This window comes from Trachurus japonicus, chromosome 24 (genome assembly GCF_045865225.1).
Source record: "Trachurus japonicus isolate A0001 chromosome 24, Traja_1.0".
Taxonomy (NCBI): Eukaryota; Metazoa; Chordata; class Actinopteri; order Carangiformes; family Carangidae; genus Trachurus; species Trachurus japonicus.
The window spans coordinates 11231528-11244652 of NC_140930.1; the positions used below are offsets into that span (position 1 = coordinate 11231528).

Here is a 13125-nt window from a genome sequence, read left to right on the forward strand (position 1 = left end):
TGTTATATGAGCAAAATAAACAGAAATGAGAAAAAAACAAAGAGATAAAGTGCAAAATGATTCGGTAACAAATAGAGACAATACAGATAAGGTACAAAAAGAAATTAATTAATTAAACTCATAAAGAGACAAAGTGAGGATGTGGGATATGGAGAGAGCGAAAGAGAGAGGAAAGAGTGGGAAATTCAAGAGAAGTTGAGATGTATTTTTAACTGCTTTTTAAAAAGTAAATAAGAAGAAATGGATCTTAAAGCAGAAGTAAGCGATCCGGTCGTTTTGGCTAATGCTGCGTTCCAGGCAGGCTTTTGAAACCGTAAATTACAGCTTCAAGTCACAACTTACGACTTTGTAGCGTTCCAGGCAACCCACTCGTGTTTTTCCGACCTGTTTTACCTGTGAAAGTCACTATAACGGCCACTCGTAACTTCCGACCCGTGAACTCGTACCAGATCGAACTGGTACGACTTCACAGGTCGGAAAAACACGAGTTACGAGTTTCCTTGAACGCACCATAACAGTCCTCGTTCCTACGTCACCACATTCACGGCGTCCCTTGGCTGCACACACAGCCCTGCATGCCGTTCTCTCTCCTCATTGGATAAAAACTGTAGGATACGATAAATGTTTTCTCCTCGGCTCAGAGCAGAGCAGAGTGACTGACAGACCCGTGTTTCAGACCAAACACTCTATGTAAGTGATTGCTGTCGGAAGATAGAACTATTTAAGACTTATATTAACACAAATATATCACTTACTTCTGCTTTAATGAAGGAGGTAGTCCATTCCAAAACATAGGACCTCTGTAAGTCAAATTAAACTGATGGTGTGATGTGCGGGTGAAGGGTTCCCTGGTTTAACGCTTTAATGTTGTTGCGTGACTGTTTCCCACCAGGACGCCGGCTCAGACAGGAGCGCGTTCCCTCTCCCCGACCCTCAGGACGTCTTCCTGGCGGCACAGGTGAAGTTTGACGACCTCAGCAGAGACCTGCGACAGCTGGGACGAGATCTAACAAGTACGTGACGTCGATGCTGCAAAGTTTTTCTCTCTTCCAGAAACGAATACCAATACTCTGGGCCCACTCCTCCCCCCTCTCCCCTCTCCCCTCCCCATCCCAGCCATTAGCTCGGTGCTCTGAGCGGCCCGACATCCATGTGACTGCGTGACCGGAATAGCCTCGCCTTGTGGTCATTTTGTTGTGTGTTTTTGTTTGAAAACCTCAGCCATGCCTGTGTAACTCTATCACTGTGATTTTTTGTGCTGCTCTCGAGAGGCTCCCACAGACCAGACCGAAAACCTCGGCCCGGTCTGGCATCGTTTTTCCTCAGACACCCTCCAGCCCCCCTCCCCCTCCCCCTCCCCTTCCCCCTTCTTCCCTCTTCCCTCTCCTCCCTTCCAAACTTCAACAGCTCACCACCCTGGTTTCCCTTCGCTGGCCCCAGCAGCCATCGAGGAACTGTTTATACTTAGGGGGGGGCTAAACTAAAGGCCTGCTTCTTTGACCAGACTCCAGTCGCAGCGAAAGCCCCTCAAGAACAAAAGATTTCCTCTCGTCTTTCTTATTCTTCCTGACTGCTCTCTTCTCTCTCCCTAAGTGTGCCCATATGACGCCATTCGGCATGCCAGCCGGTCGAACCAGACGAGTCACGCCGAGGACAATGCTGACATGTATACGATTGTGACTGAGCGAGCGCATTGTTGTGTGTATCCCTATGTATACATGTGTTTTTTTTTTTGCCCCGCGCTGTGCAAATGTTACGCCTCTGTAGGGCGGAGAGATACAGAGTGACAACTTTCTGTGTTCATGTCGCTACTGTAACTGCATGTCAACATTTATTTCACACATATAATATAATCACAGAACAACACAACAACTACGATAAACGGTTACAAATGAAGAAAACAGTTACAACGGCTACTCTACATATAACGTTCATCACGACGAATGAACAAATGAAACATTAAACATTAATTAATTCCACTCACGGCAAAAACTACGGTTAAAAACGGTAAAACTAACACTCGCACACATTTAACAAGCAACACAACCAAGATAAACAACAATTATTACTATTTCTAACTCTTTTTTACCTGTGGGGCGGAGAGATACAGGGTGACAACTTTCTGTGTTCATGTCGCTACTGTAACTGCTCCATAGCAACAGAAGCCCATGACAACAGAAGCCCACTGCCTCGCGCCCCACAACTCATAACATTCTAAAATGATAATAGTTCAGGGTGTCCGCGGGGTCTTGAAAAGTATTAAAAGGTGATAAATCAATTTTGGGAAAATTAAGACCCTTAAAAAGTATTAAAAAGTCTTTTCACGACTTTATAAAGTCTTAAATCTTGAGGGTATTTTTTTTTAATTAGCTGTCCAAGAGTTTGAGTCCTAAAAAACATTGTGAAAGTCGGACAAATTTCCCCATGGGGGACAAATAAACTTAATCTAATTAATTTTATCAAAAAACAAAGATGAACCAGTACATAAAAATGTATCCCAGCCTATTTTGAATTCTGTTGTATCATAGTGGTCTAGAGTCTTTATCACAAACTAAAACTGTTACGTTAAAAGTATCACTGTTGTGATGTAAATGGTTACAGATTGAAGTGGCGGTGAGGTATTAAAAATATTGAGAAGGTATTGAAAAAAGTCTTAAAAAGGTATTAGAATTAACTTCAAGATTCCTGTATATACCCTGTAGTTAGTAAATAAGTAAAAATGAAACAAAATAAGAAAAATGAATACTAATACACTATATACAACATGTTTGAAATGCATTTTTACGGCCTCCTACACACTCTGTTACGCGCACGTGTGCTGAGAGACTAGCAGGAGTCTCTGCTGCTGATACAGGCCTGGCGCCTCTCAGATCCAGCTCCTAATCCTCGTGCCCATCAGATCTCCCATCGTTTGTGCCTTTGTGCCCATGTCGCCAGCACACGGGGGAGAGACCATAGCTTCCCACTTATGTAATCTCCAGACCTGCGGTATCTGCGGTATCTCTGCACGGACCTCTGCAGAGATGCATGGATGCTTAACCTGCTCGGCCTGTATCACCTGGGCTCCAGTGTGGCCCCCCCAGATGTGTGCCGCAGATTGCTTTCTTTACCTCTCAACACAGCTTTGTCTTATCGGCCCGTCTACCCAAACCACCGTGCAATCTGGATCTCGCCCCGTCGCAGGTTCCCTTTTGTTCTGCCTGTTTGAACCGCCCTCATGCCTGGTTTGAAGCTCTGCTGCTGCCGTTCTTCACTCTCCCTGTGTTTTCTGTTTGGTCGCTACCAAACGTCTCCCAACACAGTTAAAAAGGAGAGATAAGGTTCCCTTAAGTCATCCATGTTGGCTCTTCAGGGAAATGACATCAAGACTGTGTCATTAAAAAGACTCCATATTAATTTAACTTCATCACTGTAGAAAGTTCAACCTAATTAGTTTGGAGTTGATTTTCCATCTCTAGTTAGCTGCTTTATTATCTTCTATACATCTTATGTATGAAATAGTTTCATATGGAATATAGAAAAATTATCTCTTATCGATTATAATGCAGATTTTAAAGTTTTTTTTTCTCTAGATAATTATAGTTACATATTGATTGATACTGGACTTTTGAGGATTACTTGATATTTTAGCATTAAAGTGTAAAAATAGTTCTCCACAGACTTTCATGGTGCCCACAGGATTAAATCCTCATCGTTTTGGTGATCACCTGGATTTTTCTCGAGCAGGTCACGTTCAGTTACAGAGCGAAAAATCTCAATGTTTAGCTTGTTTGAAGCCTTAAAGTCTGAGGCACATGTTCATATTAACTATATGCTCCTGAGAATGAACCATAATATCCTCAGAGCTGCTTAAAGCACTGAGCTTTGAGCTAAAGTCCAGCCTCGTACAGCTTGTAGATGAAACTCCCACTTTTAGACTGTTTAAGTTAAGTCAAGTTAGACTCCTCTATTCCTCATGATCTGATAATTAATATGACTCATATTCATTCTATAAAACATTTATTTATTTCGCTGACCATATATGAACTCATTAAGGTAGAGCAGGTTTTAATATCTATAATAATAATAATAAGTCAGGTTTTGTCAAACTTTTCTTTGCCAAGTCCAGGTACAAACCCTTTATTCTAACCACCATATTTCTTTTTATTAATGTAATAATGATAATTAGATTTGCACCAGTCAGGTATTTCCTTTGGTTTGTCCATTTTTGTAGCTAAATGCCAGTAAAACAAGCTACTTAACTATAGTTTATGACATGATTGACTGGCAGGTATTTGAAAGATCAGCATGAAAAATAAGATTTAAATATGGTATGAAATACATTTCATGATTTTACACATAAATATTGATTATTATTATTATTATTTCTTCCTCCCAATGTGCTCACAACCTCCTCATGTCCTGTGGCGGCCACTGGCCTCAGTGATTCCAGTCTTGGCACATTTCTACTGCTCTGAAATAAGACTGCAGATTAACTGTGCATCATGGCGACTGCAGTGACACTGTGATGACTTCTGATGTGACCGATCCCAAACACTTGAAGATCTCCTGAAGAGATTGTGTCTCCCTCAGCGTGAGACCAAACCAAACCAAACCAAACCAAACCAAACCAAACCAAACCACCGCCTCAGCGCAGTTTGGTGTAATTTCAGCACCACACTCCTCCTCATCAGCCGGCTCTTGTTTATGTGACGCTCTAAAACCCTCTTCAGCCTGAAGTAAGCAAACTCTCGTCGTCAGGCCCGGCGGGCAGACAAAAGAGCGAGAGAGGGGCTCGCCACACAATGCAGAGAGAGAGGGAGAGAGAGAGAAGGAGAGATACCCGCCTCCACAGTTTACACAAATCCCGAATGAAAACAGTATTCTTTTGTAATCTTATCTGGGAGATGTTGATCGAGCGTTGGGGGCGAGAGGGGAGGGTTAGTCTATTATGACTGGCTCCGCAGACTGGCTCCTCTGATCCACTGATTGGACGCAGAGCAACGTGGAGCCGCAGACTGGCAGAGGAAGAGAGGGAGAGGGAGAGAGAAGCAGAGGGAGGGAGGGAGAGAGAGAGGGAGTGGAGTCAGCAGTCGCCATCTCTGGGTGAATCTCAATAAGTGATATCTGAACAGGAAGTTGTGCCGATAACCTCCTGCTCGGGCACAGGTGGAGATAGTTTAACCCAGGACTCTGTCGCCTCTCTCTCTCTGAGTTTCTTCTCTCTGCTCTTGTTGTGGTTTTACAACTTCTACATTTCAATGTGTAGAAAAGTGGTAACACGTTATAATAAGTACACACTATTAAGCATTAGTTAAGCATTAATAAATACTGAATTCATCATTTATAACGCATGAATACTCATTAATATGTAGTTTATAAATACAGTTAGTGCTTATCAATGATGGGTAAAACTTTATTTACTATATTACTATATTCTTTTTGGCTTTTTCATGCCTTTGAGTGTGAATGATTGTGAATGTAGGAATGAATGAACGTGTAGGTCGCAGATCATTGATTGTTTGACTTATTTATTGATGTTTTTTATGGTACATGCTTGTTTGTTTTTTTACTGTCATTGTTTATACTGTATGAAGCTACTGTTATCATTAGTTTTTATTTTCTTCATTGTTTACCTTTTAAAGGGATAGTTCAACATTTTGGCAAATTGGCCCATTGCCATAATCGCTATAGTCATAGCAGTAGGTTCATTACCTTTAATTGTAGGTGTAAGCTATTTTCAGTACGGCGGAGCGCAGCAGCTGGCTGCTCAGAGCTACGCTATGGAGGCTAACGGAATTTCTTGGTTTCCCTCATTAAACTCATCAAATTCAACATCCCAAAACTCCACAGCGCTTTTGTAGACAAGTTGTGACCTGCACAACCACCACGCTATGAGATAATGACGGAACGATACGAAACGGAGCCGTTTTCGAGGTAAATTCATACAAAACCGCTGATGCGCGTTGCGTTCAGGGACAGTTTTTCAGCAAGCAGTCTCCGTATTTACCCTGTATTTACCTCGAAAACGGCTCCGTTTCGTATCGTTCCGTCATTATCTCATAGCGTGGTGGTTGTGCAGGTCACAACTTGTCTACAAAAGCGCTGTGGAGTTTTGGGATGTTGAATTTGATGAGTTTAATGAGGGAAACCAAGAAATTCCGTTAGCCTCCATAGCGTAGCTCTGAGCAGCCAGCTGCTGCGCTCCGCCGTACTGAAAATAGCTTACACCTACAATTAAAGGTAATGAACCTACTGCTATGACTATAGCGATTATGGCAATGGGCCAATTTGCCAAAATGTTGAACTATCCCTTTAAGGGTTGAGAGTGAGCCAGGGCAGACTGCATTTCAATGCATTGACTGTACATTGTACTTTTTAATGCATATGACAAATAAACTTGAACTTATTTGACAGTACAGTTGAGAGAGACAGGAAATGGGGAGGCAGAGAGAGAGGGGAATGACACGCAGGAAAGGGCCGTCCGATGCGGGATTCGAACCGGGGCCGCCAGCACGAGGACTATAGCCTCAATAAATGGGGCGCCTGCTTAACCCACTGCACCACTCGGCGCCCCGAGTACAGTAAATCATTTTTAACTGTGTTTATAAACTACATACTAATGAGTATTCATGTGTTATAAATGATGAATTCAGTATTTAATGCTTAACTAATGCTTAATAGTGTGTTATTATTATAAAGTGTTTCCGAAAAGGTTACTTACACTTATACATTTAAAGCTACTGGCTGCAAAACGAAGGAGAGGTTCATTCACAAATTTTACACTTCTTCGTGGCTTCGACTGATAGAACAGATTACATCAAAACTCAAGGTGGATCCTAAAGAGCAAAAAAGCCATTTAGATTCAAACTGTCTCTAGTTTAAAGTGACATCATTTCTCAACTTCAAAAGAAGTTTTAAATTATCTAATTTTCTTTCAGGTTCTGGATATTTGACAGACAAGTGTCTCACTCCTACTGTCTTTTATTCTCTGTAGGTTTTATAATGATTCAGAACGAGACAGCTGCGTTTTCTTTTGATGTGGTTTTTCTGCGCTCCATTTCTCAGGTTTCACTTGTCCAAAACATCTTCTCTTTCCTGGGAAATGTCTGTCCTAACCCTGTCTGTGATTGACTGACACAGACAGACAGGCTGACTGATTTTGCAGGACTACTGCACTACTGTTATTGTGTGGATTTTTTCTTCTTCTTATTATTTTTCCACTTCCGGCCGACTTTCGGTTCGCTACTAGTCCTGGACACTAGTACAGCAGTTTAACAGTCGATTGTTTTTTCTGCTTCTCTCTTCCAGGATGTGAGAAAGACGTACAGAGAGTTTGTTCGGACTCTCCTGAAGAACACCTGCAGCCGTTCAAAGACAAGATGGAGGCTTTTGTCCTCACCGGTGAGTTTAACAATCACACAACAGTTGAGTCAGAAACCTCTGTGTGACTTAAAGCAGGTCAGTCATTTGGGCAGATGTGTGTTTTGTCTTGGCAACAAGGGAGGGAAGTTGTGCTTATATTTAGTTTGACATGGGAAAGCATAAATAAACAGGTCAGACAGATGTTTTATCCTAGTTACATTGAGGATTTTCACATTTTTGTTGGTGATTATTTCAAATAAGGAGATTAAAGTATTATTTATTATCTTTGTGAGTGTGTAGACAGTTCTGGCATCAGAGTTTACTTCAGTTCAATAATGAAAAAACTGAAAAACAACAATACAGTATGTTCAGACTTCTGAACCAGTTTCACTTCACTTTCACTTTCTCCATTATAGTAAATGAGTCCATAGTCTCCAGTAGTCAGATAAATGTGCTCCTCATTCTCATACTGCCCTGAAAATGTCCCTGTTCTTTTCCCATGCAGTGTCTTTGGTATCTGTGTGTGTGTGTGTGAGGGAGATAGGGCGGATTCAGAGTCAAGGCTAGACACTCGGATAAGGATCAGACAGATTTGGCAGTGACTGAGGCTCCTGCCTGAGACACACAGGCTCTGGGTCTCAGAGACTCTTTCATTACAAAAATATATTCTTTCAACCGACTGGGGCTCATCGTGCTCATCATGCCGAAAGAATTTTATATATTTATGAGCCATCACGACGCGTCCTGCAACAGAAGAGAAGAGCCTCGCATGCAAAAACCTTCAGATGTCTCTGAAAGAGCAGTGACACAACTGTCCATCCAAATGTCCATATACTACATATCTGTTAAAGGTTGTTTTTATCATCTCTTCTGTCCAGTTTTGTTTAATTTGGTGTAAAAACATTACAAACCAACTGAACTGGACAGGAAGTCAACTTTTTTATTGTCACTGGGATCATGTGAAGTCAGTTATTAAAGCAGAAGTAAGCGATCCGGTCGTTTTGGCTAATGCTGCGTTCCAGGCAGGCTTTTGAAACCGTAAATTACAGCTTCAAGTCACGACTTACGACTTTGTAGCGTTCCAGGCAACCCACTCGTGTTTTTCCGACCTGTTTTACCTGTGAAAGTCACTATGACGGCCACTCGTAACTTCCGACCTGTGAACTCGCACCAGATCGAACTGGTACGAGTTCACAGGTCGGAAAAACACGAGTTACGAGTTGCCCTGAACGCACCATAACTTCTGGTCAGCCGACGGAGTTAGCAGCCCCCGCCCTCGTCATGGATCTATTGGTCCTCGTCCCTACGTCACCACATTCAGGCGCATCCCTTGGCTGCACACACAGAGAGGACTGCCCCTTCATGCCGTTCTCTCTCCTCATTGGATAAAACTTGTAGGATACAAGAAATGTTTTCTCCTCGGCTCAGAGCAGAGCAGAGGGACTGAGAGACCCGTGTTTCAGACCAAACACTCTATGTAAGTGATTGCTGTCGGAAGATATAACTATTTAAGACTTATATTAACACAAAAATATCGCTTACTTCTGCTTTAAGATTAAAAAAGCAGTAGATGTAAAATAATTCATGTTTCAGTACATTTTCAAGATAAGAATCACAATTTTAACACTAAAAGATAAATATTGCAATAGTATAAATATATATAAATGAGTGGGTCTAGGTTGCATTGTCTGGGTTGAAGTAAAAACTGTGATGATTTGCTGTTGTGGCTGTTTTTCTGGGCTCTAAAAGTCCCACAACATTACAGGGAGGCAGACGCAGGTAGTAATGTACCTGTTATTTTGTCGTAATGGCGTTTGCAATTTGAAAGTGGCAGCAAGAATGGTCCCATTGTTGAACAACTCAGCGTGTAACTGCCGCCTGATGGTCGTCTGGCTCCATCTGACAAGGTCGTCATCGCGCCACAGCTTCTCAGTATTTACATCCACAGACTCTACACAGGGATTATGACTCTTTAAAGTATAATCTGTCTTTTTTTTTTTTGGGAGAGGTTGGGGATCGGACCACAACTAAATGATTTCCTTGTCTTGTGTCTTTGCAGCGCGGAAAGAACACGCAGAAGCTTCCTATCAGCTGGTGACTGTGCAAAAAAGGTCAGAGACTCGCATCATGTGGACAGTTTGGCCTTTTTCTGAAATTCAACAAATTATGTCTGACATTATAAACTCGATGGATGGAAATATTGAAGATAGAAACTCATTTGAAAAACATTTTGACATCCCCAGCAAAGATTTAAAAAAAACTGGAACTAGCAGCCATGACCTAGTTGCTATAAATGTTCAGTCTTGGATTGGGTTGTTTTAACTATTTTTGTTTTATTTGAAAAGGAAAACGTCCATTACAAGTAATAATTACAACACTTATTTAACTTTTTTTGGGCATTTTTTTTTGCCTTTTTTTCATTTCATTTCATTTATTACTTTATTTCATAGGGACAGTGCACCACTAATCAACAGAGTTAAAAGAAAAACTGTAAGTGGGCCAGAGTTAGCCAACAAGGCTAGTTTTCGTCCGTTGTCCCTGGCCAGATGTTAAAGGCAACCTAAAAGCCAAAAAAAGGGGCAACAATCAAGTACTTTCAAGACACAACTTACATAACAATCTACCTAGTAAACCTGACGCTTATGATAGCATAGTTAAGAGAGATGGGAAATAGGGAGGGATTCGAACCAGGGCCAACTGCAGGGAGGACTAACAGCCTCTGCATATGGTGGCGCCCGTTCATGAGTTTATCTAATTGAGTTATCTAATGATTCTCCCTGTCCTGAGAAATCATTGCATCCTGCCTCATAAACAAAAAACACTTTGCACTCATTCTGAAAATCAGATTTAACTGGAACAAATGAGCATCTCCATCTTGGTTAATTGTGTCTTTAATTCCATAAATCCTTTGCTGCTCAGTTTCCAGGACCTGGTTCTGTATTTCGGACTGAGGCCGAGGATGGGAGAGAGGGAGGTGACCGCCGCTCACGTCTTCATGCTCTGGTTCGAGTTTTGCGCCGACTTCAAAGCCCGGTGGAAGAAGGAGAACAAGACTATCTCTAAAGAGAGGTAAGTGCTGCCTGTGTGTGTGTGTGCTCTTCATTAGGAACACCTGTTCACCTGTTTGTTTACGCGGTTATCTCATCAGCCAATCACGTGGCAGCAGAAAATCATGCAGATACAAGTCGGGAACTTTCCTTATAATGGCACTTCAAATATCACAATGAGGGGAAAAAAAAAACCTCATGATCGTTAGTTCTGGTCGGAGCGTTTACATATATCACTGAGCCATCTGCACAGAGCGGTGCCAGAAATACAGAACAACATCAAGTGCGCATCAGTTTCTGCAGGTGGAAGCACTTTGGTTAATGAGGTGGAAGAGCAACAACAGCTGACGACCACGCCGGGTTCCTCTCCTCTCCCGTCATCTGAAGCAACCGCAAAAAAAAACAAAAAAAAACTCACATCACAGAAGACGACTGAAAATATGTTGCCTGGTTTGATGGATCTGGATTTCTGCTGAGGCAGCAAATGGTCGGAATTAAGCATCAACAGCATGAATCCATCAACCCGACACGACACCAGTCCAGACCGGTGGTGGTGGTGTAATGATGCTGCAAAGTTTTTCCTGGCACAGTTTTGGTCTCTTAATACCAGTTTGAATGCGACAGCCAATCTGAGTGTTGCTGCACTTTATTAAAGCAGAAGTAAGCGATATTTTTGTGTTAATATAAGTCTTAAATAGTTATATCTTCCGACAGCAATCGCTTACATAGAGTGTTTGGACCGAAACACGGGTCTGTCAGTCACTCTGCTCTGCTCTGAGCCGAGGAGAAAACTTTTCTCGTATCCTACAAGTTTTATCCAATGAGGAGAGAGAACGGCATGAAGGGCTGTGTGTGCAGCCAAGGGATGCCGTGAATGTGGTGACGTAGGGACGAGGACCAATAGATCCATGACGAGGGCGGGGGCTGCTAACTCCGTCGGCTGACAAGACGTTATGGTGCGTTCAAGGCAGCCCGTAACTCGTGTTTTTCCCGACCTGTGAAGTCGTACCAGTTCGATCTGGTACCAGTTCATGGGTCGGAAGTTACGAGTGGCCGTTATAGTGACTTTCACAGGTAAAACAGGTCGGAAAAACACGATTTACGGGTTGCCTGGAACGCTACAAAGTCGTAAGTCGTGACTTGAAGCTGTAATTTACGGTTTCAAAAGCCTGCCTGGAACGCAGCATTAGCCAAAACGACCGGATCGCTTACTTCTGCTTTAATCCCTTAAAAGTCACAGTTTTACCATCTTTTTTATAACATAATGATGAACGATGTCACAAAGCAAAAGTCGCCTCACGCTGGTTTTGAATGAACGTGACACTGAGGTCAGGGAACTTCAGTGGCCTCCACGGTCTCCAGCTGTGAATCCAGTTGATGTGAATTCATCTTGAGGATGTTGTGGAACAGGCGACTGACGGCCTTAATGTGCAGCTGTCAGATCAGCAGAGATGATGCAATATAGAAAACACAGAGTAACGGGTTTTAGAGAAAATGTCTCAAACATATTGTGGCATCCAGGACATGAAATACTGAGGAACTACTGGGAGGCGTTCCTATGTTCTGTTTGTTGAATGTATTTTAACTACTACTGTACCTCATTGTTTATTTGCACTACCAACTGACCACCTTAATCCACCTGCCACTTTACTTGATTATATTTGTACTTGTATGTGTTATCTGTTTTATTGTGTTATTGCTCAGTTGTTACTGTCCTCATTCTGTATGTCTTTTTTATATATATGTGTGTATATCAGTGAGTGAGGATAAACCAGAGTCAAATTCCTTGTGCACATACTCTGGCAAAATAAATGTGATTCTGTTTCTGTGATTCTCATTAATAATTCAGGAAATAGTCATGAATTCATAACTTAACTCACAGGGATGGACTGAGACTGACGAAGGAGTAAAGAGTTTTTAAAGAAAAAGTTATATTCTAGATTTGAATACACATGTCGGATGCTGCAACGTTAACGATCTGGTGTCGTTGCTGCTGCAGGTTGAAGGAGGCTCAGCTGTCAGTGAAGAGAATCACAGCGGAGAAGAAAGTGGAGACAAGAAAGATCAACCCCAACAGCCTGGTGAGACCAGATTCATACAGGACAAACCCAGAAACACATGAGCAGACAATCCAAAAAAAAAAGTTCCTTGAACAAGCACTCAGCAAGAATTTCACAATCGCCCTCTGTGGTTCTGCTTAGAAAGAACTGGGGCAAAGAATCTCTGCGGTGATCTCGTCTAATACTGATCATATTTTTTTTGTTCCCGGCAGAAAGAACGACTGCGTCAGAAAGAAGCCAACATGTCTCCAACTTAAGAGACTCAAATCTCTAACATCAGGGTCGTTTCAGCCACATGACTCCTCCATCGCTCTGTCAGGATCAGACTGGATCATGATACCAAACCAACATTTCCTTGGTAAAACTTCCAGCTTTTCTTTTGTTTTTTTGACTTAATTTGCCCATTTTTTGTTTGTTTTTCTTAAATTTCCATGAAATACTTCTATTCATCAGCTGCCGGCTGGATGTTATATCATTTTCCTACCTGAACTGTACTTTAATTTAAAAGACTGAAAGAATCTGTAGAGACCAGAGATCGCTTCAGCTGTGTATAGACTCTTCTACTGTATCACTCTTATATTTTGCATTGATTCTAATGTATAGTTAAAAATCCTTTACCATATTTTTCCACAAATAAAAAAAAATCAATGATCAGAAAAAAAAACTGTGTTGTA

The 13125-nt window shown here is 41.9% G+C and overlaps 1 protein-coding gene across 2 annotated transcripts in view; it reads left to right on the plus strand.

Annotated features, from left to right (window-relative positions):
* Window positions 1-13108, plus strand: part of fmn1 (formin 1) — a 41488-nt gene extending 28380 nt beyond the window's left edge. For both annotated transcript variants that reach the window (XM_085771593.1, XM_085771594.1), the window contains 6 exons: window positions 893-1013; window positions 7291-7383; window positions 9404-9455; window positions 10264-10413; window positions 12391-12472; window positions 12664-13108. In XM_085771593.1, coding sequence (XP_085627719.1) covers window positions 893-1013; window positions 7291-7383; window positions 9404-9455; window positions 10264-10413; window positions 12391-12472; window positions 12664-12708 — 543 coding nt within the window. In that variant the 3' untranslated portion in view covers window positions 12709-13108. The remainder of the gene's footprint in view (window positions 1-892; window positions 1014-7290; window positions 7384-9403; window positions 9456-10263; window positions 10414-12390; window positions 12473-12663) is intronic.
* Window positions 13109-13125: the final 17 nt, after the last annotated feature.